Raw genomic sequence first — 25,801 nt, forward strand, 5'->3', positions numbered from 1 at the left:
ATATGTGAAATGCGTTCAACCTAGTCCCTTACATTCATAATAATGTTTCAGGCATGACGATGTGCAGATTTTGGAAAAGATGAGGCATTTGGTGTTATTCATTGAGCGAAATTTGGAAGAGAAGGTAGTTTATCATATCAATTTTATGTTTTTCACGAATGGTCAATTCTTACTGAAGCCTGAAGGAGCTTTATTGCTGTGATTCAAGGTTTTTGAATTAACATCATGAGTATGTGACTCATCATAAAGATGGGTTCATGGGTCACCATAAATCATCAATGGAAGAGTTTTGCAACTATGATTAAATAATTTTACTTATTAATGTTATCAATCCTGGATGGTGGTCCATGGTGGTAGGCCAAAAATCTGTCATACAATATGGCAGATGGCAGATGGCATGATGGGCAAATGGCCGAAGCATGGCAGATGAATTAAAAAATATATTGTATTAAAAATACCAAAAAAAAAATTAATGAGTACAATAAATAATAAAAAATAGTAACCGATATAAAGATAACAAATTAGAAATACATTCTATGAAATAAAAGTCATCAAAGTCTCATAATGTATGCATGAAATCTCATAACAACACTAACAAGAAAGATGAGAGTTTTAAACAAACTTTATATAATTACAGATACACAAACACACAAGTCTGGTAGATAAACGTCCCTAGCAACCTTAGAGCCAATGCTCTCCACTGGGAAGACATGTCTTAACCTTACAACATAAAAACCCACACCATATAGCGGAAACTACCCATATCCCTTCCTATAACTACACTGCATACAATTTAGTAACTGTTACATGACTTCCCTACTACACAATTAAATAATTGTTGCAATACCACATACAGTTAAATAACTGTTACATAATATCCCTATAAGCTATTGCAAAGCTAAATAATTGTTGCATAACTGCCCTACCATATAATTACCTTATTAATTCTGGCATGTTAAGGTTATAAAATAAACTTATCATATCCTATCGGTTCAAAAAATATAAAAAGTAGGATAGGATAGGAAAAGTATCCTATCTTATTATCTAATTCTGTCCAACAAACAGGCCCTAAGTGGTGCTTACAAGGCCTAAATTTAATTAAGACCCATTCTCCCACTTTAAATTGTGCTGGTCTCCTTTTTTGTTTTCATATTTCTTCAGTTCTTGTGCGTTAAATAGATTGTATTGCAATTGAAGGAGAGCTACATCTCTATCAAATAATTATCTTGCCATTGCTTCAACTTAAGTGAAATTCTTCAAGAAACGAATGACTTAAGGAGGTTTCCTTCCATAGACTACTTCCATAGGGGTTTGGCCAATGGATAATTGAAAAGAAGTATTGTACCAAAATTCTGCCCATGGCACCCAATGAACTCAATTTCTAGGTTGCCCAGCAAAACATCTCAAATAACACTCCATACACACCTATTCAAGATGGTATCAGATTTTAGGTGATAGGAAGAACTCATTCTAAGCATGGTACCTTGCAATCTGAATAGCTCCTTCCAAAAATGGTGATAGGAACTGGTACCAAGATTGAAAGAAAGGAGGATTTGTATAGCAATGAAACTTAATTCCCAAATCTGACCCACTGCAGAACAGAGTAATGTCAGCAGAAGAAATGCTGAGTAATTTGAGAGGCTCAGCCTAGCCACAATTTCCAATTTCGATTATTTGATACCCCCAAACTGAATCTATCAACCTTCATATATTTTTCTAACCCACTAACTGGTTCTATCAAACTATTTCTTAATTAGCTAGCTTTATAGCGATGTGGGACATCTTAACACCCTCCCTCATGCCTAAGACTGGACATCTAGTGTGTGAAATTTGCAGGACTGGACATTTGCACGAGTAGACCCAACAGGATTGGACATTTGTGTGTAGCCCAACATTTAAACTGAATAGGCTCTGATACCATGTTAAGAAACTTGGGCTTAGCTCACTCCCAAAAGCTAGCTCATAGGAGGAGGACTACCCTAGCCATTATAAGGAGTATTCTAACTCTATTCCTAATCAATGTGCGACATCATAACAACTGTTAAGGGCTGTGATCCTTTTCTATTGCTCTATTCCTATTAAATAACTGATGAACAAAGGATCCTGAGTACTTGACTACTGGTTAGTGAAAGCCTTATAATCTTCCAAGAGAAAAAATAAGCCACTGTCTTGATGCTTGATAATATAGGATGCTTTAATTTAACAAGATAAAATGAGCATATTTAGATAATTGTTCTACTATCACCAAAACAACATATCATTTAGATTTAGGAAGTCCTATAATAAAATCCACAAATATATTTTCCAATAGTTGATCTGTTATAGGCAATGGCTGACGTAGTCCCCCATGGATTTTGTAGCATATTTGTACATTTGGCATGCATCACAAGACTTTAGCAAGTCCTCCATTGTTTGCAACTTTCCAATCCAGTAGAGATTTCCTTGCAATCTTCTGAAGGTCTTCAAATAACCCAAATGTTCATCTAAATGAGAAGAGTGAAATTTCTTTTAAGATTAATGAAATATAAGAGAATGCAGCAAAATTTACAAGCTGCCCTTCGTAAAACAATTCCATATGGCAACTCAAAACCCATATGAGAATGGGATTACTTGACAAATCAATCATAATTTTTGGCAATTGATAATCATGTTGGGCTTCTTCAAATTAGAGGGAGAAGATGGGTGGAAGTTCAAGGTCTGTGGACCCTGAAAAAATGGGAGAGGACTAAGAACATATGATGCATGAGGAAAGGGTTTTAGAAACCCTAGTTGCAGCTTTCTAAAATTAAAAAAAAAAAGGGTATGCATTTGCCATGGCTGCTGCAAACTGCCATGATGCCATGGCAATGGCAGCTACAAAACATGAACAGGTGAACACCAGAATACTCCTTATAAGAGCTAGGACAGTCCTCCTCTTATGAGCTAACTTTTGGGAGTGAGTGAGGCCCAAGTTTCTTAACAGTGACCATCAAACCAGCATGGCATGCCATTCCATTCCATTATGGCATTGGATAATACTAAAATTGTAGAACATTTTGCATAAACTTGTCTAAGTATTTGTAATTCTCCCGATAATTGATCGTTGTGCTTGAAAATAATTTGTAAGGGTTATACATGCCTCCAATAGTGGTTCAGATATGTTCCAATTAAAATGCTATACGCATTAGTAAAATTTAGATTAAACACATTCTTTATATCTATTTATTCATTTTTTATTTGTTTTTGTGTGTTTCTAGGATGTCATTCGGTTAAACTTTTTCTCTCAGCCAGATGGCCCACTGATGGGAAATGGTTCCTTTAAGTCCTCATCATTAGTTCCTGGGTATGTGAGTAGGTTTATAGTCCTAACTGGTTTTAAATGTCTTGTGATGTCGTGTTGACTTTTGCTTATTGGTAGTATAAAAGAAGGATTATATCTTGGTCCACCACCAAAGGAAAAGCTTCCCAAGGTACATTGTTCTCCATTGTCAACCTTTAAGATATTTTCACTAATAGTATGTAATGGCATTTGTAAATTTTCTGCAGAATTCTCCACAAGGATCTGTTTTGGTTGGGGCAATTTCATATGGGAAGCTATCACTTACTGATCAGGGAGAGTACAAGAATCCTGAAAAGCACCCTGCATCATATGGGATTTCTTATATAGTTCCCCCAAATAAGGTCGGTTTCTGCCTTATAAATTTATCTCCTTTAACATCTCTTTTTATGCTTTATAATTGTACCATATCATGCTCATAACTGGCTCCTTTGAGAAAGCACTGGGCTTTGCTGCGGTTGAACGTGAATCTACTATCATATATGACTGAAGTTAATGTCTAATTACGTGTCTTCTGTTGAAAGATTGATGAGGAAAAGCGAAAAGGTTCTTCCTTATCTTCCAAGAAGAATGTTTCAGAACGTTTAAAAGAAGAGGTATGCAAATCAAACTTCAGAAAAATATTTCCTTTAGTTTTTTTCTCCTATTGCATGCTTTTGCTTTTTTTTTACTTATGATTGAAAATATGTTCCTTTTACATCTTTTTCCTTCTTAAAGCAATTGCAGTGTTATTTATAATCTGGATTGTTATTTACTTCAAAAATTACACTATTTGAAACATTGGTAAAATGGTAGTGAACAAGGATGCCTCAAGTCTCCAGGCTAATTATGTAGAGATGAGATTTGCTAGTGCACCTTTTACCTGATTCATTTTGTCACTGAAGTCAATTACCTTTCTTGATTCAACTATGGGATTTCATATAACATTTTCTATCACCTAATTCTGTAGCTGAAAAATGGCTTCTATAATCTTCCATGATTTTGAATATTATAAATTGGTTATTCTCCAAAAAAACGTATTTTGTTAATTTACTTAAAAAGGATGAATCTTGGCTGAAATGAGTGGATGATATGTACATCTTTTTTTCCTTTTTGATAAAGTGATAAAGTGTACAAGTTATGAAACAAATGATTGTAAATATCTAATGTACTTTATTTATGCCTTGCCTTGGTTGTTATGGTGTAGATTCTATTATATAGATTTTTAATGTCTAGCTTCTGTCTTACTGGTTCTCAAATTTTGCCTTGACTTGTCAATCAGGTAAGAGATGCAAAAATAAAAGTTCTAGCAAGCCTAAAACAAGAAACTGATGAAGAGCTTGTGGAGTGGAAAGAGCTATCTGCCTTGCTTAAAGTCAGTAAAGATAATTTAATCTGAACTTGTTGATTTTGTGGTTCTTTTCTTTTCATTTATTTCTTTATTCTCTTAATAATTGATTATATTTCTTTCTTTTTGATGTTTTTCAAAATGTATTCAGTTGTCTATTCTCTGTATGATATTTATAGATTAAATCATACAAGAAAATTTGTTTCATTGCAGTTGGAATATCCAAAGTACACTCCATTGCTTGCAAAGATTTTGGAAGGACTAGTTTCTAGGAGTAATGTGAAAGACAAAATCCATCATGATGAAGAGGTACATTTTGTGGGAAGCAAATGATTTGATTTTTATACTTTTTAAAAAACTTGAATACCATTAAGGTTGGCTCTGGAGTTTTGGGCTTTCATTATTCTATTGGATTCTCATTTCTTTTTATTATCAATAAGTTGAAAATCATGTAGTTGATACTTATTGGTTAAGGTGTCCCACATTGAGTATGAATATGACTAGAATACTCTTTATAAAACTTGAGCAATCCTCCTCCCTTGGGTTAGTTTTTTTGGATTGAGTTATGCCTGGTCCATTTCCAATAGTTTCCTATATTTTAAATTTAATCTCTTGTAGTATTAAGAGTCCAAAATGAATTTATAATTAATTTGGGAGAATGATCTACATGATGTGAACTTTTGGTCCAACTATATTTTTTTATAGGAACTAGATATTTTATTACAGAAATTATGGACAATCCTGACCCAATACAGTGATCAGAATCGCAGGCTCACCACTTCACTATTAAACAAGATAAAAAAAAAATGGAAATATTTTGCCAACCTTTGAGGGTCTGCTTCCTTCCTAGTTCCTACCCTAATGCACCAATGTGTTATTAAATAAGTGGCTAAATTTTCTCACACTCCCACTTTTTCATCACCTACCCTGGCAGATTTAACACCTCAGTTCCAACCTTAATCCTACCTGCCACATGTGCAAGTTGGTTACAACTTAAATTTCCATCATAACTCTTGGTCACCTTGTCATTTCATCCTTTCTACTTTAGTTATAATTAGTAATTTTTGAGGCCTAACAAGTTTTTTTTAAAAGGGTATATTCTATAGTAGTTTGTACTGGTGTCTACAAAACTACAGATATCATCATGATTACATTTTGCAGGTGATTGATGCAGCAAATGAGGTAATTGACAGTATTGACAGAGAAGAGCTGGCAAAATTTTTTGCACTAAAGAATGATCCAGAGGATGAGGAGGTAGAGGTGCTCAATCTTGACCCCTAATACTTGGTTACTAAAGAAACAGAAGATATGGAGAAATTTTACATGTTATTATATACATATCATCTGTTATTAATACAGTAAGTACAGTAAATTAGGGGAGCAATTACAGGCCTTAATGAGCTAATTGTAACCTATCAATTAATCACAGCTAATCTCTCTTAAAGACAGTTGACCTGCAGCTGCTTAGCATGTTTTAAAACTGGCAATTATCATGAACTAAATCTCACTGTTACTGTTAGTTTATATGTGTGCAAGAATCGAATATACATGTAAGAATGAATACATATCTATAATTCTCCTATTGTCTGTTTATGCAAGTATAGATATATAAACTATAGGGATCTAATTAGTAATTACACATTTATATAGTATGCAGACATACTTGTAAATTCTCTAATAGTATATGGTCTCAACCTATTAACATATCTATTATTCTTATATTATCTGTTTATGCAAGACAGATATATAAACTATTGGGATCTAATTACACACTTACAAAATATGCAGACGTACTTGGAAGTTCTCAAATGGTTTATGAACTTAATTTACTATTAACATTTATTTAAGTGTAAAAATGATTATGGTGTGAACATTGCTATATGCTGATAGTATCAAATGTTAACATTGTTCTTCACTAAATTTATTATAGAAAGTTTTGTTTGTTTTGTAGTCGAGGTTACCTTATTCCTGATTTTCAAAACAATCTTACAAAGTGAAAAAAAAAAAAAATTATTTTGCACAAAGAGGAGTTCCAATGTTTTCCAATGTAAAAACAAACTGACACAGATTATTATTTCTTTGTGGATAAATAAATCATGTACTACTTTCACACTGCATTGTGATTGTGGCACTCAAATGAATTTGAGATTTCTGTGCATTGGTTGAGTGTTTACTCCTAGTACCGATATTTACTTGTGTGAAAAATAACAACTTACATTTATAAGAATTGAAAAATTGGACTATTTCTTAACAGCCTTGTGTTGCTAGTTGTTCATAAATTCCTATTGTTTCCAAAACTATAATATATACTGTTATCATTTCCAACAGTCGTTATTTGCAATTTGTTGGCCTATAATGATCTTCTTTTCTCACTATAGGATATCAGAAAAAAGATGGAGTTAATCCGAGATCAATTGGGAGAGGCACTCTACCAAAAGGGGCTTGCGCTGGCAGAGATCGAGTCTTTAAAGGTTTGAGCTTTTATTCTTTCAGGCAATTATTGTAGAATTTCATCAATTATTTAAATGCGTGCTAAACAAAATGAAGAACCATGCAAATGATATCGCAAAAGTCTGTCTCATTTGTCTTGTTAGGTGGATGGAGAACCTGTTTTATTCTTGATATATAGCTGCTATCTTTCAAAATTATTAAAAATATATTCAAGAATAGGAAATATCCCTGTAAATTGAGGTCAAAATTTTAGGGGCTGTTTGGTTTCAGAAAATGTTTTCCTATTTTTAGGGGCTGTTTAGTTTCAGAAAACATTTTCTGATTTTATTTTATTTTCACTTTTAATTATAAAACGGTTACCTTGTTTCTATTTCCTATTTTAAATATTTGTTCAGGAAAAACTGAAAACAACATTTTTTTGTTTTCACTGTTTCCTCTACAAATATTTGATGTCTGGAAATAAATTGAAAACAGTGTGATGATTTTGTAATTAAAAGTGAAAATAGAAATATTTTCTGAAACCAAGCATTCCCTTTAGTATTTTTCTCATGCACAAACCACACGTCTTGCTGTAAATAATGCTTTGTAAAACTACAATTCTCATGATCATGATATTTATCAATATTGTTACCCCCATGTATTATGTAGCTGCCAGAGTCAACAGCTTTTCACATACAGCCTCCCGTGGTTAGTTTTAGTTAGTCACCTGCAATATTCCTTTTAAGAAAATGGCAGTGTTATTCGCTCTCCTTAAATAATTCACATTCCATGGTGATAGCATTTAATTATGTTTTTTACCAATAAAAGTTGGCAGACTTGACTTGGTGTATATTGTCAAAGGACGTAGATAAGTACTCAGCTTTGGCTGCCTCAGAAGGTGCAAAAGAAGACATGGCCAGTAAACAATCTACAGATGATGGCAGTCATGGAGATTTGTTTGAAGAAAATTTTAAAGAATTGAAGAAATGGGTTGATGTGAAATCGACTAAATATGGAACCCTCTTAGTAACACGGGAGAGACGAGCTCAAAGGCTTGGGACAGCATTGAAGGTATTTTCTTTTACAAGTTTTGTATTGGCTGCTCCATAGATGATTACTCACCAATTTATTAATTACTAATTCACTATCAATAGTATGACACTGAAGTCTACTTGAGTATGAAGACTCGTTCTATTCTTTTCTCAGTGAGATTTGTTTGTAAGCTGTCACGAATTATCATGTGAGAGACACACCTTTCTTAAAACACTCGTAGTTATTAGCTAAAACTTATTAAAAGTTACGTGGGTCTCACTCTTAATTTATTGATTCTCACACTTTTGTAGTTAATAAATTTTAACCAATAACTGAGTGTGTTAAAAAGATTTTGTTAGAGAATATGTTCGTAAACACTCCTCAATTCAATATTTTTAAAACTGGATCAATTGTTGAATCGGTAAAGGCACTTAAATGGTTTAGATGTAATTGAAGTATTGAACCAGTGTAATTAAATATATTTTTTAATTTTATAATATTTTAAACAATAAAATAAGCTGATATATTAATGAAGTCATATAAATCATAATCATGCAATACGATTCAATGTTCAACTGGCATAATATGCGTAAGTTCATAAAAGGAATCATACCTGAAAGTAAGTTTGAACATGAGAGGTGGTCTTTTCCTTTGAAAAAAAGAGAAAAAAAAACTTGAAAGGATGTCCTCTGGTTTTATGGATTGTAAAAACCGGCACCCAGTTTATCAATCTTTTTTGTCAAATAGATCAGTCTGGTCTAGGTTTTCATCATTGCATGTTATAACATGGGTGATTAATGGAGGTAGATCGATATAATTTTTAATCAGGCAATTCTATAATCATAAAGTAACTTTTGCATGTCTTCAAGTGATGATGATAGGGGACGGGAAAGGGACTTTGTGTAGATAAGTTAGTAACTGCTGAATCTCTTCTCCCATTATTCAGGTACTGTGTGACATAATTCAAGAGGATGCAGAGCCGGCCAAGAAGAAATTCTATGAAGTAAAGCTCTCTTTGCTTGATGAGATTGGATGGACACATTTAGCTACATATGAGAGACAGTGGATGCTTGTGCGTTTCCCTCCAAGCCTGCCTCTTTTCTAGGGCCTTATCATCTGGAGTATGGTGGATAGCAATGTTTGGACTTCGGAGCCATGTTCTTTTCCTCAATATTGTGCATTTGCGGATAATTTATGTTAACACTAGAAACGTATGACCTATACTTTCCTTTCTGTGCACACGTTGGCCTAGGTATGTCAAACATGCCATGGGAACTTTGCCATTCATGCGTATTGCTATTCCTTCAGTATGGCTGCTACATTAAGGGTACGAATCCCATTTACCTTAATTTGATAATTACAGAATAAAGATAGTTTACCCTTGTCCTTTCTTGATTTTTGTTCACACTACTTATATTTTAATTTAGAATTCAGTGTCTCTAGAATAATTCTAAGAACTATTGAATAGGGTTTGCTTGGATCTTCTATCCTTTGTTAGGATTAATTATTATGTCCTTAGGTAAGGTTTACATAAAGCAAAAGGAAAGAGGGAGATGAACTTCTTTCACTATCCTTTTACCCAAATTTCTGTAACCCTTTAGGCTTACTTGTCCCTTGTTACTAAATAATGATTGTCTTGTCGCTTCTTGTATTTAGAATCTATTCACTGGTCAGTAGTCAAGCTGTTCAGTTTGTTACTGTCACTGATGTTTGCTTATTGCTTTGGGCATGATCCTCATTCGCTAACCTGGATGGTAATCCACTACACCTCTTTCTATTATTTCTTTTCATACACTCTTATATAAGATGTCGGTTACTGTCAATAACTTAGCCCAGTAAGCGCCACCTTGTCCAATAATTCTTCGATTTCATCAAGCCATTGAAGTGTCAGCACCTGCTAGGATAGCATCACGCCACACCAATGAAACAAATTTAGTAGGCATAACAATAGCTTCATGCATCTGTGACTTGTAGAAGATGATTGGGCGAATTCGTCAGCCCGCAGATAGGGCTATTAATTGGGCAGGACGTAGTTTGCATGACTACAGCTGTGAACCTAATAACCTCCCACCGCTGACAATTCCACCTCTCTTCGTTCCAAGCCAATTTGCAATCTCATTCTTTTTCGCTTCCTTTGTTAGTTCTCTCCTTATATTTTTGTTCAAAGGAGCTTGGATTGGAAAAGCCCAAGACTAGCTTAATGGCCTACATCCAAAGGAGAACACTACTTAACAAGGCATGCTTGTTCTAAACTTAAAATAACTATAATTTTCTTAATCATATAATTTATTTCCCCAAGATCTAAACAGTTTCATCCCTAGTAGAGTCATAATTTAAAAGGTTGTGAGCATGTCTACATATGTATAGATGGTATTGTAACTGGACGGTCGTAACGGTATAGCAAAAAAACGTGTTTAAGAAAAATATCTTTTAAGAATAAAAATATTTTTCTAAAAATATCAGATGAGTTGTTACCAAAGTTTATTTTAAGAAAACGTCAATTTTTTTAAAAAATAATATGATCTTTAAAATAAAAATAAGTTTGAAAGTCATTTACGTGTAGGGAAGGTATTAGCACTCTACAACGTTCGTTTAAAACGGCTACCTTAAATTAATTGTGCAAATTTATCTTAATTTTGAAAAATATTTATTTAATCTCTAAACTATTATTATTATTATTATTATTATTATTATTATTATTTTAAATGAAGACAAATTATTTATTAAAATGTTAATGAATACTTTAAAAAATTATTTTAAAAATTATTTTGACTTGACGGGTTTAGTTCTCGCTTCTACATATCTCCGGGTGTAACGAGGAACTCAAAGTCACGTAGTTCTATCTAAAAATTATGAAATTAGTTGATTATAATTAAGTTTAGTAAAAGAAAATTTATTTTTAAATTAAAATTATTTTTATAAAATTATGTTGTTTAGGATACAAGATAATGCGATTATACATGTACCCTACGAGAAATAATACAGAAAGTGAAAGAAGATTACATAACTATAATGTAAATCGTTAAAAAATATTTTATTTGTAAATAAAGTATTTAAATTTTAATTTTGATTATGATTAATGTTGAAAGAGAATTTAAAATAGCATAAGTTATACATTAATCTCTTATAATTTTTAGACAATCGAAAACAATGTAAATTATAAATGATATTGCAAAAATTTGTATAATAAAATAAAAATGAAGAAATAATAGTTATTTAATTTATCAAAAATTAGAAATACGGTTCAAGAAATTTTAAAATATGAAATTAATTTTATTTTAATAAAAAAATAAATTTATTTGAATTGATTAAAGAAGATATTTATTTAATAAAAAGATTAAAAATTTCATTTGATAGATTTATATTATATAAAACCTAAGATAACGTTGGTATACATAAATTTTTAACAATTTACAACGCATAAAGGTAGAGTCGCTATACATTAGCATTATAAATTATTTTGTTAGTAAAATAATTTAAATTTAAATTAGTTGATTGATTCGTAAGTTAGTAATTAGAAGAGAAATATATCTTAATTTATTATTAAAGTTGTTAACTAATTAATTAATGACAATATATGATAAATTAATATTGTATAAAGTCTTGGTAACGTAGGTATACATAGACTTTATCAATTTATAATACATGACGATAGAAAAACTATATGTTAGTATTATAAATTGATACAATTATATTATTATTTATTAATTAATTATAAAAAAAATAAGTAATTTACTATTCACAATATAAGATAAAGTAAACATAAATATAAAATTAAATTACATCAATTTTTTATAAATATACAATAAATAAAATAAAAGATAAAAATCTTAAAAAGTAAAAAATCAACATGATAATTAAAATATAACAATAATATATATATATATATAAAAGGAATAATTTCTTGTTAACATTAGAATGAGATAAATTAAATAATAATAATAACTCAAATATAATATTGTAAAGTAAATGGTATCAACAAAATTAAAATAAACAAATAAATTAAGATAAAATAAAATTATTTAAACTAGGCCAACATAAAAAAAATAAATAATAAGAATTTATTCATTAAATAAATTAATTATTATCATAATAATAAATAATAATGATGATGAATAAATAAATAAAACTAAAATAAGAAATAATATGTTGAGCTAAATAATAAAAAGGTAAAATAAAAATAAATACAAAATTTGGACCAGAAAATAATAAAAAAGGGTAAAATGGTCTAAAATTAAATATTTTCAAATTTGAGAGAGAATGACTTTAGGGTTAGGAGTGTGGTTTTCTCCAAGAAAAACAAAAAAATTATGAAAGAGTGGAGATGAGGTTAATGAAAGCCATGGTTTTGGGTAGTGGAGGTTAGTGTAAGAAAAAGGAAGAGAAAAGAGGAAAGGTAGGGAATGAGCTTTTATGGTGAGTTTTATGTTTGAAAATGATGATGGATGAAGGAATGGGTGGAGAGATGGTGGGTCTTGATGCTTGAAGTGGTGGTTTGGAAAAGAAAAGAAAAAGAAACAAAAAATGAATGAAAAAAAAAAAAATTTGAATTGTTAAAGGTGGTGTGGTTTGGAGAAAAGAAAGAGATAAAGAATGGTGAAGCTTATTATTATTATTATTATTATTATTATTATTATTATTATTATTTATTTAAAATTAATTTGATATATGAAATGTTTATTCAAAATATTAATATACATGAAGAAGAAGAAAAAATGTATAAAATGCATGATGAAACTTTAATTTTGAAGTCCTTTGCTAACTTTTTGTTCTTCCTCCATTTTACTAGCTCTCTTTTTTTTATATATATATTTTTCAGAAAAATCTCCTCCAAATTCTTGAACCCCTCTTTCATGGTTTCTTTCTCTTTTTATTGTTAGAGTTTTCATAAAATGTCAAAAATTTAAAAAAATTTCTTTTTATGTATAAAGTAACATTGGTTTAAGAGTTTAATTATTTGTATTATTTTTTTTAGAATTAATTTTAAATTTTTCTTATTTTATTAAGATAAATTTTTATTTTTTTCTTAAAATTCTTTGTTTCTATTCCCCTTTTGTAATATTAAAATTCAGATTTTTTTAAATAAAAAATTTTTAAATTAAAATTTTGGTGTTCACACTGGGGTCTCTGGAAAATATGTCATGTTAGTAGATTTAACCGTTTAAAGTGATGTTTTACGTAAAGTTAATAAGTAAGGTCTATTCATCTTTGTATTTATAAAATGCTTGAATTTAAATCAAGGACAAGTAGCAAGGCAATGCAAATAAGTTTAAAAAAGTCTCATTACTTATCGCGGTTTGGCCATTGATTTTCATGACGACACAGAGATTTGATTCTATTATGTTTAGTCCTCCACAATCTCATCATATTAATATGCTGTGATTTGATTCGTCATCTAGTTCTATCACCACATATGTTTATTCTTCTTTTATGTGATTGTTAAAAATAGTTGATAATTAATTTTTCTTTGACTGCTTTCCGCTTCCAACCTTTATTTCATAATCATTGCATTAGATCGACAAAATAACTAATAGAAAACACCCCAACACCACCATTAAATTCCTTTTATTTATTCTGTCAATTTGCTTAGTTCACCGCTTATGTTTTTGAAGCTTGGAATTGGAAGTCAGCATGTTTACATTGAACCTTTGAAACGACACGGGAGATAATGAAAGTGTCTGGTTCCTGTTTCCCTGCGGCTAGCGTTCCATGGTTTTCCAGCCCTAGATTGTCAAATCCAAGGTTGCATCCCAAATCACTCTATGTAATGTAAATTTTAATTTTAATAGTAAATATATAACTTGGTCTTTGAAAGTGATATTCTATTTATTTTTAGGCTCTAAAGTTTTGTTTTGTATAATTAAATTTGTGAACGTGTTAACTTATTTGCGTCTAGGTTCTTCTCTCACAAAATGTGAGAAAAATAGAATAAAACTATAAACAAAATTAATAATTACGGAGGTTTAAATTGTATCACATTTAGATAAATAAATAAATAAAATATCACTTTTAAAGGCTAATTTGTATATTTAATCTATTTTTAATTTTCCTTCAGTACACATTATAATTAGTTTCGTGTTCCCATACTGTCTATGATGGGTTATTAAACACACAATATAAACACAGTAAATACATTTTATTGAAGATTTAAATTATTAAATATTTTTTAATATAGTTTTTTGAAATTTTATCGCAGATATATAGATTATAGACCCTCTGAAAAAAAATATCATTATTGAATAATTATTATCAGACCAATAGTGTGAAAAACTGAGGCCGCCGAGAGTGACATTAAAAATGGTCGTTCTTGTACGCAGCAGTGACTGTGACATTTTCCGTCTTTGTTGGAACAGTTACACTGTCTAAATTGCAACTCTGATGATTGTATTAAATTTTATAAAAATAGTACTTATTCATCCATACTTTTATATTTTATTAATAGAATCTTTATTAATATATCAAAGGGTAATGTTTTTCTTACACTCCATTCTGTGCTGTAACTGTGTGAGAGGAGTATTAAAAAAAAAGAGAAGAAAAAATGGAAAAAGTTAAGAAATATAACAAATACTGTATTAAAAAAGATAAATAAAATATAAAACAGTAAAAGAAAGTGAATATATATATATATATATTATCAAAGCCCTTTATCAATTCTACACTAACCTCACTGATATAAAAGTGTATAAAATTTCGTTTAATAAAGTATATTAAAAGGTTAAAATAATGTTATTTATATTGGTCAAGAATACTGTAGATTCCGATGTGTAAGAAACATGGTCCTTGAAGAGATAATAAAAAATAAGAACTATACTGGATAAAATAATGTAGTGTAGAGAATCATATACAAGAAGACATAGATAAGAGAAAAAATATATATAAACTATACAGAACCAAAAATACATGAATATGTGTAAAAATATAGATATTTAAACAAATAGGCAAGTGACACTCTAATTTAATTATGCGTCAAGATAATTATAAAAAGAAGTTAAGAACTATACATGTATGGTTACTTAAAAGTTTGTACGAGACAGTGTAAAATTTAATAGTATGATTTACAGTAGTATATATAATTTAACTTTAGAATAATATTTTTTTTAATAATTATGTGTTAATTATTGGTAAAATATTTAATTTTATTAAGTATCATTCTTGAAAGTAACTTGTATTAAAGTATTTGAAAAGATTAATTATATATGTGAATTGAATTAATACTTCTTTAACATATATTGTAAATTTTTTTTAGAGTTATAACGGATTAGAATATTCTTAATATTCTAAATTTATCCTTAATAAAATATTGATGTTTAACAAATATTTGTTAATAAAAATTAAATTGTCCTAATCACAAAATTTTGAATTTTACTTACTGGTCAACTTCCTTGTAATATTATTTTTAGCTATCAAACAGAGTGAAGGAGTTGGTTCAACTGCGATTCAAACCACAAACCACGTGTATCATATCTTATTTAGTTTTGATATAATTTTACTTGCTCTTATTTAATTTCTTCAATATTCTATTTAAGAATGAAAATTTTAATTTAAATAATAAAATACTATAAATATTAAATACAAATAATTAAAATTAAGACGATCAAAATCACATGAAAATTAAAAAGACAATTAAGTCTTCTTTTAATTACTATGAATATATGACACATGCATGTGTGAGCTTATTTGATTAAAAGTTAAAACGTAATTCTCATAGTATAGTAAATAAAAATATGCAATTTATTTTAATAAAAATATGTACTACACAGTTTAAGATACCAAAGTAGAGTTTGATTCTTTATTTTTTAATGACATCTTGTGATTTATATAATTAACTTTATTAGTAGTAGAATAAGACTTAATTATTGGTGTTGATCATGTATTTTAATATATTTAATGATTAAAAATTAATTTTAGATTTAATTTCAAAGCAAACGACCATGCATTAACTGTGATTCATAAATCTTAATCTCATCCTTGGGAAGCTTTTCACGTGTTCTGAAGATCTTCAAACCACACTTTTCACGAATTAACGATGACTAGTTTCCATTTCACTAGAAAGATGCTGCTAAAGTTTCCTTTGTACTGTGGTTTCCCCGTATTAATTTGACAACATAAAGAAAAAGTTAAAGTTATTGTCAACTATGAGGAAGAAAAGAGAGTAAATAATTGTGTAAAAAATCAAAGTGATAGAAAATATATAAGCAATAAAAAAAAAACATATGTAAAAGACTAAAAAAGTGTTATTCTTTTAAGGAAAAAATTGAATATAATATCTTAATTGAGTATTTAGATATTATTCTTTCATAAAATTCAATGTTTTATTTTAATGACGTATGTAAAAATTTAATATTGATTTTTATTTTATAAATTATTGAAATAAATTTTAGTTAAATATTCTAAAATAATTTATAATATTATGTACTTTAATTGTTTATTTCTTAATATTTGTTGGTGTTGTATAGTGGATCGTATTATTTTATTTTTCAATACTTCAAATAACTCATTGGTTTTATTCATTTATTTTTTATATTTTTGTGACCCTATATGTGCCTTTGGAATCTCATGTGATGTAACAGTTAAAAGGAAGGACGATTTTATCTATGATCTTGGCTTGTAATTGCAGGACCATTATTCAATAAATTATTATTTTGACTGTTTTAAAAATACAATTTTCTTGCATGCTTGATGCAAACAAATAAAGCTTAAATGTAGTACTTTTAGTGTTTTTTTAAAAGAAAATTAGATTTTATCTTAATAATTACATTGATCTTTGAAGTTAATTTAAATATAACATTAGTGTAATTTTTTTTTATTTCGTCCTTCAACAGTGAATTATCATATCTATAAGAATAGTTAATTTTTGTCAGAATATAAATATTAATATTCATAGTTTATTTTAATTGTTTGATAATATAAAAAAAAAAGTTATACTCACAGTGCACCAAAATTAAATTCTTACTCTTTAAAAGGGTATTGAATTTTTCCAAACATCTATGATCAGTTAACATAAATTAAATAGTGATGATTGGAAAGTAAAGGTAAATAAATAAAAAAATTCCTCGGATGTTATTATGACATAATATGATTACGGTGGAGAAAGAAAGACACATTTTTAAATGAATAAAAACTTAATATAATTTATTGTAATATAAATAAAAACCAAATGATGACCTTAAGTCAGCTTTTGATGCTGTTTTTGCTACTACTTCTTAACTTTGTTATTTTCATGCACATAAATTGAAGCTTAGATATCATGGCACAGTTTTGTTAACTTTGTTATTTGATATTTAAAAGTTATTGACATTTAACATCTGAAAGGTATTGTTAACTTTGGTTATCTTTGAAATCTGTACATTGTTGGAATTTTGTTATTATGATATTGGGATGTGTGTTGGATTTTTATGTTATTACAAATTAAAAATTAAAAAGCTATTAAATTGGTGAGAGAATCCTAAATTAGAATGGACAAATGTGTACAATTTTCATTTTTATTTATTAGTACAAAGATAAATAAATTAAAAGTTTAAGATAATATTAATTATCATTTTTATTGATATCTTTTTTTCGTAAAAAAATCTCATTATAATAAATAAAATATTTATATTTTTTGAGTAGTTTAAAAGTTAAGAAAATCTAGTAATAAATAGTATAATAAAAAATATAAATCAAGAAATTTATTGCATAATTTTATTAAATTGATTTTATGAAAAGTTCATAATTAATTTTAGAGAAATTTTATCTACCATCTGAAAAAGATAAACTCAAAATAATCTATGCCATTGCTTGATGAAGATGAATTCTAATTAAATATAGAAAGCGGATATTATCATAATAAAATGTTAACAATAATTTTATTTGTCCATTAAAAATATCATTAAATTTTAAATATTATTTTAAAAAAATTAAAATGAATTTATTTAATACTAATTATTGCTATAATATTGCTTTTTATTTTATTTCATTTAAAGTACAAGACACACATCTAAAGTTTAAAATAATTAATGTATTTGTTTAAATAAAAATAAAAAATAATTTGAGACGGAGAGAGTATTTTTAATGTACAATTTTTTTGACAAACAAAAAGGCTTAGTTATATTATGTAAGGTTGAATGGTGTGTATAAGGTTTGAATTGAATGATTGGCCTTGAACATCCTCTGTGATGCATACAATAATATTTTGTTTAACCAAAAGTAAACAATGATTTCATCAATAAATATTTTATAGAAAAAACTTACATTCAATATTTTGGATAATGTGAGTTTTACTTTTTAATTATTTTTTTTAAAAATTAATATTAACTTTAAATTTAATATCAATCTATATTAATAAATAATGATTTTTTAATAAAGAAAAAATTAATAAATAATATGTCACACCTTTATCGTATTTTTCCAATAAAAAATTTATTTAAATAATAAAAAATTTAAAATCAAAATCATACGTAAATTAAAGTATAAGGATTAAAAACATAAGTAAATTTTATTTTCATATTGATAAAATATTTTGTAAATTTATATTTAATTATAATTTTTTAATTAAATTAAAGTCTAATTATCTGTAAATCTTTTTAAAATACCTTAAAGCAAAGCATGAATGTAAAAGAAAACAATTTTTATATTATAAATAAGATTACTGTCTAGAAAATAAAATATTTAATAAGATTAATCTGTTTTATAATCAGTTATATGTATTTTTATAATTCAAATTGATTGAAAATAATATGTAAATTAATACTCTGTTGTTTTAATTGGTTTAAATTTTATTTATTTTTTTGTTAATTTTGTTCTATTTTTTAGAGATAAAAATTATTATTTATTAATTAATTAATTTTTTATATAAGTTTTTTATTATCTTCTAATTTATAATTTTTTATTATAAAATTAAAAAATATTTATTTTTAAAAATAATTTTATTTTTATCTCGTGTTTCACAAGATCGAAGGCACGAGTTTTATCAGCATTGACCGTACTTTTCAACTGTTTCACTTCTCGCCAACCTTTAATCTTTCTTTGTTTTCTACAAAATGTGGATATATACACTAATTGAGGATAATAAATATTATTCCTTCTGCATTTGAAAATAATCGTTTTAACATTTTGATACAGAAAATTAAAATATATTCAGTTATTTTCTTTTTATTAAAAGTATTAGAAATTTATTTTTACAATAAATAAAAATATAAAAATAAATTTTGAGATAATAATTATCTTAAGAATAAAATTAAAAATTAATTCTACTTCAAAATTATAAAATAACTATTATTTTTTAAACATAAAAATTAACTAAAGAGACTATTTTTCACACAAATGTTAACAACTTACAATTGTTGATCCATTTTAATATAGTTTGGATAACTTTACTTCTATTCTTATTTATTTATTTATGCAAAATTTAAAATAATATTAATTATTTTTTATATTTATTTTATAAAATATTAATTATTTAAGTAGTATAAGAAAAAAATTATTAACGAAGGAATAATTATATTTCGTAATTTATATAATTTTTTTAAATAGAAAAAATTAATGTATAAAATAAATTAGGAAAGCATGAAGAGAAAATAATAATTGAGTGTATTTTCTTTTTTATTTCATCAACTTTTTTATTACTGGTTTTAAAAGTTCTTATTTAAAAATAGATGATTTTAATCACATCTAATTTTTATTTCAATAAAAAGAATTCTTGTTGACGATATTTTTGCATTACCTTTTCATTTTATAAAGTTTAACGTCTTAATCGTAATATCATATTCTATATTTAAAAAATATAAAATATTATTACAATATAAAATTATAATAATAAATAAATAACATTATTGATATGTATATATTTTAAGGTATTGTTATAACTTATTTTTATATATTTAATTTGTATTTTATGAAAAATTTTATTAATTTTATTATTATTTATTATAGTTTACATGAGAAGATTACTAGTAAATTAAGAAAGTATTTTAGAGATTTTCAAAGAATAAAGAACTCTATTTAAAAATAATTAGGGCATGTGAGACAATTTTTTAACTAACTTTTAAGCTGATTGGAGAGTGAAAATTATTATCAAGACTTATGATACTTTTCTTAGTTTTAGTAAAGGATCAAAAGTATATATTTAAAACAGGATCTATTCTTATTTCTTTTTTTTTTTTAAATTTCTTTAGTTTTTATTCTTTTTAAAATTAATATAATTTTTTTAAATTATTTTCTTAATTTTATTATGAGTAGTTAAATTTATAATTAGTGTTATGACGGATCTTTTGTATATTTTATATGATTTTTATGTTTAATAATAATTGTAATTTTCTTTTTAGATTTATTTTATTCTAGTGTATTTATATCTACATGTTTAAAATTGATTGTTCTTAATATATTATAATTGTTTATATTGTAAGTAATTTAAAGTATGTATTTAATGAATATGAATTTTTTTACAATAGTTTTTCATTTTTATTTTATTATAAGTATCTAAATTTATATATAGAATTATAATGAATTCTTTGTATACTTTATATAATTTTTATGTTTAATGACAATTAAAAATTTCTTTTTAGATTATTTTTTTTATTGTGTTTATATTTAATCACTCTTAACACGTCATAATTGATTGTATAGTAAGTGAATGTACTATATGCATTTAATGAAACTATAATTTCAAACGGGACAAAGAATTAAGTGGATTAAACTTAATTTTTTTCTTTTTATTAAGTATTAAATTAATAAACTAGTAGACTATTTATGTTTTTCTCTCTTTTCTTTTTGTCTTGCATAGCCATAAAGAGAAATAATTTATAAAAAGAATATTAATATTGTATAACCATTAGATACTAATAGTTTTAGTATGAACAATTGACAGTTATAAAGGAAACTGAAATTAGAATTAAACTAAAAGTTAAGATAAAAAGTATAAAGGTGAATCTAAAAACTTTAGATTCATCTCAAATATATTCATGTTAAAATTTATGCTACTTTCTTTCCATTTAATTACTCTTTTTAATTTAAGTATTTTTCTCTTGCGCACTATTTATATTTAAACAATTAAATCATAATAGTCTTAGTAATTAAAAATAATATTTGTGAAACAATATTCTTATAAGTCAATTGAGAACCCTTTTTTATTACTTTTTAACTAGTACACTTGTCAATAAATAATTATAAAACTATAATATTAATATGTAGTATATCTATTTTTATGCATTGTAAATTGTCGAGACCTATGTATACTTATATTATCTTAGGTCTTACGTGATATATCAATATTTTAACAAATTAATAATACATTATTTTTAATATAATGAATACTTACTTTATTAACCATAATATATTCCTTTAAATATTTTTCCTTTTAATTATCAAACAATTAATTTATCAATTATTCAATTAAGTTAAAATTATTTTTATATAATTAAATAGTTATTTTATTGATTTATCAAAACATATTCTTTTAGGTATTTCTTCTTCTTAATTATCTAAAATAACTTAATTTTCAATTTAATTAAAATTACTTCACTTAATTATTGCAACGATTTATAATATTAATGTGTAATGACTCTACTTTTATGTGTTAAAAATTGTCAAGATCAATGTATTTCAACATCACTTTATGTCTCATATAATATGAATATTTTAAATTAAATTAATTTTAAATTTTAATTCATTAAATAATTATTTGTATTAGTTAACTGAAATATACTTTTCATTGTGTAAATATTTTTCTTTCTTTTATGACTTAAATAATTATTTTAGTAATTAAGGTCTAAAATGACATTTCTAACTTAATAAATTATTTAATCACTTAAAATTATTTCACATATAATATTTTTTAATACTGATATGTGATTTACATTATCTTCTATTATCAAATGTGTTATAAATAATTTATGTATAACTTATATTGTCTTAATTTTTTTTTATAATACTTTAGATAGAACTACATAGTTTCCTATTACACATGAAGATACGTGTGAATGATAATCAAACTCGTCAAGTTAAAATAATTTTTAAATAATTTTTTTTAAATATCAGTTACTATTTTAGTTAATGAACCCTCTCTCTTAAAAATAAAATGATAATAATTAATATTTATGTCTTATATAAATATTTTTAAAATTATAAAGAATTTACACAATTAATTTAAGATAATTATTCTTAAACAAATATTATAAAATATTAATACTTTCCTCACGTGTAAATGATTTCCGAGTTCATTTCTAGTTTTAAAGATCATATTTTATAAAAAAAAATTTAAAGTTTTTTTTAAAATAAACTTTAGTATCAACTTTTCTAATTTTTGAAAACCATTTATTTTTAATTAATATTTTTTTAAAAATGTTTGTCATCCAGTTGCGACGTTGTTGCAACACTTGTACTCTATTCTAGCATGTCCCGTGATAAAAATAATAGAGTTGCAACACTCTCTATCCAGGACAAACTTATGAGGAGCATGTGAGGTTCTTGGGCCATGCAGCACCAATTAAAAAAGAAAATTTTAAGAATTTAAGGATAACTGTTTTTTGTTCATATAAACATCTACTTCTTTTGCTCTCTACTTGTTTTATGCAAAACCCTAACATCCCCGTTCACATATATTTTCACCACACAAAGTTGTCTCATTCTCTCTTTGATTGTTGCCTTTATGGGATCTCTAATATGTGAAACTTTACATCATAATGCTTATGGTTTTTTTTTTCTTTCTAGAACGTGTATGTTATAACAATTTTTCTTTACTTATTATAGATGTTTGATATTTAGTTTCTTGTGTTTCTGTTGCTATGATTATGTGTAACTAAATATCTTTGTTATAAGATTAAAGTAGATTCTTATGATGTAACTAATTTAGCTCTTAAAGTTCTAATCAATTATTTGAGTTTAACAAATCTAATATTTTTTAATCTTTTTATTTATTAGTTATTTTTTATATTATTAATAACATATAAAGAAGAAGAATATTATTATTCTATGATTATCGGATAATAAAAAAATTAATTAGATGATGAATAATTACTATAACATAATTGAATAGGATAAAATTAGATAATTATATAAAGAAGCAAAAGTCCAAATATTTGTTCATATTTAAACTCACTGTATGTTTTCTTCATTTTTTGTTTTTTTAAACTCTTGAATTTTTATTTTGAGCTTTTTTCAATAATAAAATTCCCAACTTGAAGAATTACTTAACATTTGAAAAATAATAGTAATAAGTGTTTATAAATATAATTTCTATGAGAATGATATTGAAAGAGTTTATGTTTTCTTTCACTACAGCAGACGAATACACTTTATCATGGTTTAAAATTTTTGAGAATATTAAATCTTATAACAATTTCATTAATTATATATATATATATATAAGGTATAAAAAATTTAAATTGATATAAAATTTTGTAAATATGATTTATGTGATTAAATTTTATGATATTATATATTGTTGTTGGTATTGTTTTCCTTTTCAAAAAAATTATAATATTAAACTTTATGCCGACACCTATAATTTTTTACTTTCAGTCAATCCATATTTATATTGAGATATAGATGTGAATTTCTACATTCAACTTCATTACATTCTTGTCAAAACCGTACCCAGTAAGAGGTAAATGTTGTTTTTCTACGGCATTACGGTCGCTTATTTAATAATAGAAAGCAAAATTCATATGAAACGCCGTCATACGATTTTGTTCTTTGGCGTTGAATGGTTCGTTCCATATTCCAAAAAGAAAACAACCATTTCAAAAATTTCCAAGTTCTTGCCTTTTATGTGAATCACGTCTTTGAATGAAGGTTAAAGTTAGAAGAAGGTTTGAAACCGAGGATGGGGTTAATTGGTCTCTCTCTCCCTATTTAAGGATTTACTTTAAGATAACTTTATATGTATACATATATTGTTGCATATATATGCGGCAATAATATGAAACAAATAAAGAAAAGCAAAAGTTAGTATCATTAATGTACGCCATAGTTGCAGTTTCTCTTCTACGCATGGACTATATAGCATGCAATTTTTGAATAGATTACATCTAATTACATGTCCCTGTATTGGACTAACATCATATTGGAACGATGGATCCTCGTTTTGACCAGTACCCCGTAGGGATATTTATGATATAAGCTTGAGTTTTCAACACGCAAATAATGACAATGTTCAATTTGTGATGTGGCCGAATGGACATTTTTCAGTGCAAATTAATAAAAAAAAAAAAAGGTTTTAAAAGGGGTTGAAGAAATTAAATTGGTGTAGAGTAGCCAGGATGAATATAGAGTTGGATGAATCAGAATCTGTGTTGATAGGATGAGATCAATGCTATTTGGTCAATAGATACCAATAGGCAATGATGGTGACGATTCTTAGGATTAGGTTTCTTTCCTACATTAACAACCACCAAGATTTATCACACTAATTTGGAATAAACTAAAACATGTGGGTCCTTAAGGTTGACAACTATATATATTGGTGATGTGATATATGCACCACCTAATAAGTAACCGGTAAAGTTGACCTAGGAAGTATATAAGGATAGATACTTCAAAATGAAGAGCATATATACTCATCAATCGTAATGTAACCATTTTTGGTATAATACTAGTTTATTTTGAACTCCTTGTTTTGATCAAATTCCTTCATGGTGGTATTGCTCCTTTCCAATAGTCGTGGCCAACGTATTGTGATGGTTACACGTAGAAGGTATTTCAATGCTCAAATTAGATGATATTCTGATTAAGTAACAAAAAGAAATAAAATCATACATAACCCAATTGCATCACAATCATGCAAGTGATATAGACATTGAATTAGCCTTCATCGTTATACAACAATAGGATAAAACATTATATTATTAATAGACTCATGTTTCTACGAATAAAATAATTCTTTAAAATAAAATTTATGTAAATGAAAGCAAATTTAACACCTTTTTCCGTTTGTAAATGAGAATTCTTAAGTAATATTTCATATATATGCACACTTTATAATCCTGGATTTTATTGAAAGAGCAATGATATATGTATGAAAATGCCTTTGTATCATTCTTATAATATTTTTAAAAATAAAAAGGAACATATTCTTATAGTTTTTTAATTTTTCAAAAGCAAATTAAGCTTATTTGAAGAAAATAAAATAATGAGAAACATCCATTTAATTAATTAACAGTGTAAGAAATAACTATAATCCATGCACTTTCAAGCCCCCTTGTTAATAAGTTTCACCCTTTCAGACACATTAATGGGTTATTACACTAATTTGAAAAATTAACATATATCACGTGCCCTCCAGAATGCAACTCCAGGATAGTAGTTAGACTTTTTTCACTCTGACACTTTCAAGCAGAAAATCACATTTATCCAACAAACGCTTATTTCTACAATTCTGACCAAATAAAGGCATAATGTTGGGTTATTATGTTTTGAAGATGAATTTAATCTATACATGAGATTATATTTTTATGTTATTATACTCTTGAGAGAGTTTGACTTTCATTGAAGCTTTAAATGGACAGCATTTTAGAAATTTTCTTTTGATCAAAATTACTATATTTTGGGTGGAGACAGAATAAGATTTTGTGGTGTCCTTAGAGAAAGAAATTGCTATACACTCTACTTTGACTTTGAGTTAAGGTAGAAGAAAATATTTGTCAAAATACTTATAAATAGAAACTCAATGTGAAATGAAGCAAGTTTAAGCAATTGCTTGAGAATTGAAAATATGTGTTGTC

The 25,801-nt window shown here is 26.6% G+C and overlaps 1 protein-coding gene across 8 annotated transcripts in view; it reads left to right on the forward strand.

Annotated features, from left to right (window-relative positions):
* The window catches only part of LOC113867996 (tripeptidyl-peptidase 2-like), a 33,893-nt gene extending 24,403 nt beyond the window's left edge, over positions 1–9,490 (forward strand). Inside the window, exons 24-35 of one of the 8 annotated variants that reach the window (XM_027503537.1) lie at positions 52–124; positions 3,237–3,322; positions 3,398–3,449; positions 3,526–3,660; positions 3,841–3,912; positions 4,578–4,670; positions 4,857–4,952; positions 5,805–5,903; positions 7,022–7,114; positions 7,743–7,781; positions 7,935–8,144; positions 9,052–9,485. In XM_027503537.1, coding sequence (XP_027359338.1) covers positions 52–124; positions 3,237–3,322; positions 3,398–3,449; positions 3,526–3,660; positions 3,841–3,912; positions 4,578–4,670; positions 4,857–4,952; positions 5,805–5,903; positions 7,022–7,114; positions 7,743–7,781; positions 7,935–8,144; positions 9,052–9,210 — 1,207 coding nt within the window. In that variant the 3' untranslated portion in view covers positions 9,211–9,485. Of the gene's footprint in view, positions 1–51; positions 125–3,236; positions 3,323–3,397; positions 3,450–3,516; positions 3,661–3,840; positions 3,913–4,577; positions 4,671–4,856; positions 4,953–5,804; positions 6,002–7,021; positions 7,115–7,742; positions 7,782–7,901; positions 8,145–9,051 lie in introns of those variants that run through there. The other 7 variants (XM_027503536.1, XM_027503541.1, XM_027503542.1 and 4 more) reach the window with 7 other exon arrangements.
* Positions 9,491–25,801: the final 16,311 nt, after the last annotated feature.

This window comes from Abrus precatorius, unplaced genomic scaffold (genome assembly GCF_003935025.1).
Source record: "Abrus precatorius isolate BTA unplaced genomic scaffold, Abrus_2018 Scaffold5, whole genome shotgun sequence".
In the NCBI taxonomy this organism is placed as follows: domain Eukaryota; kingdom Viridiplantae; phylum Streptophyta; class Magnoliopsida; order Fabales; family Fabaceae; genus Abrus; species Abrus precatorius.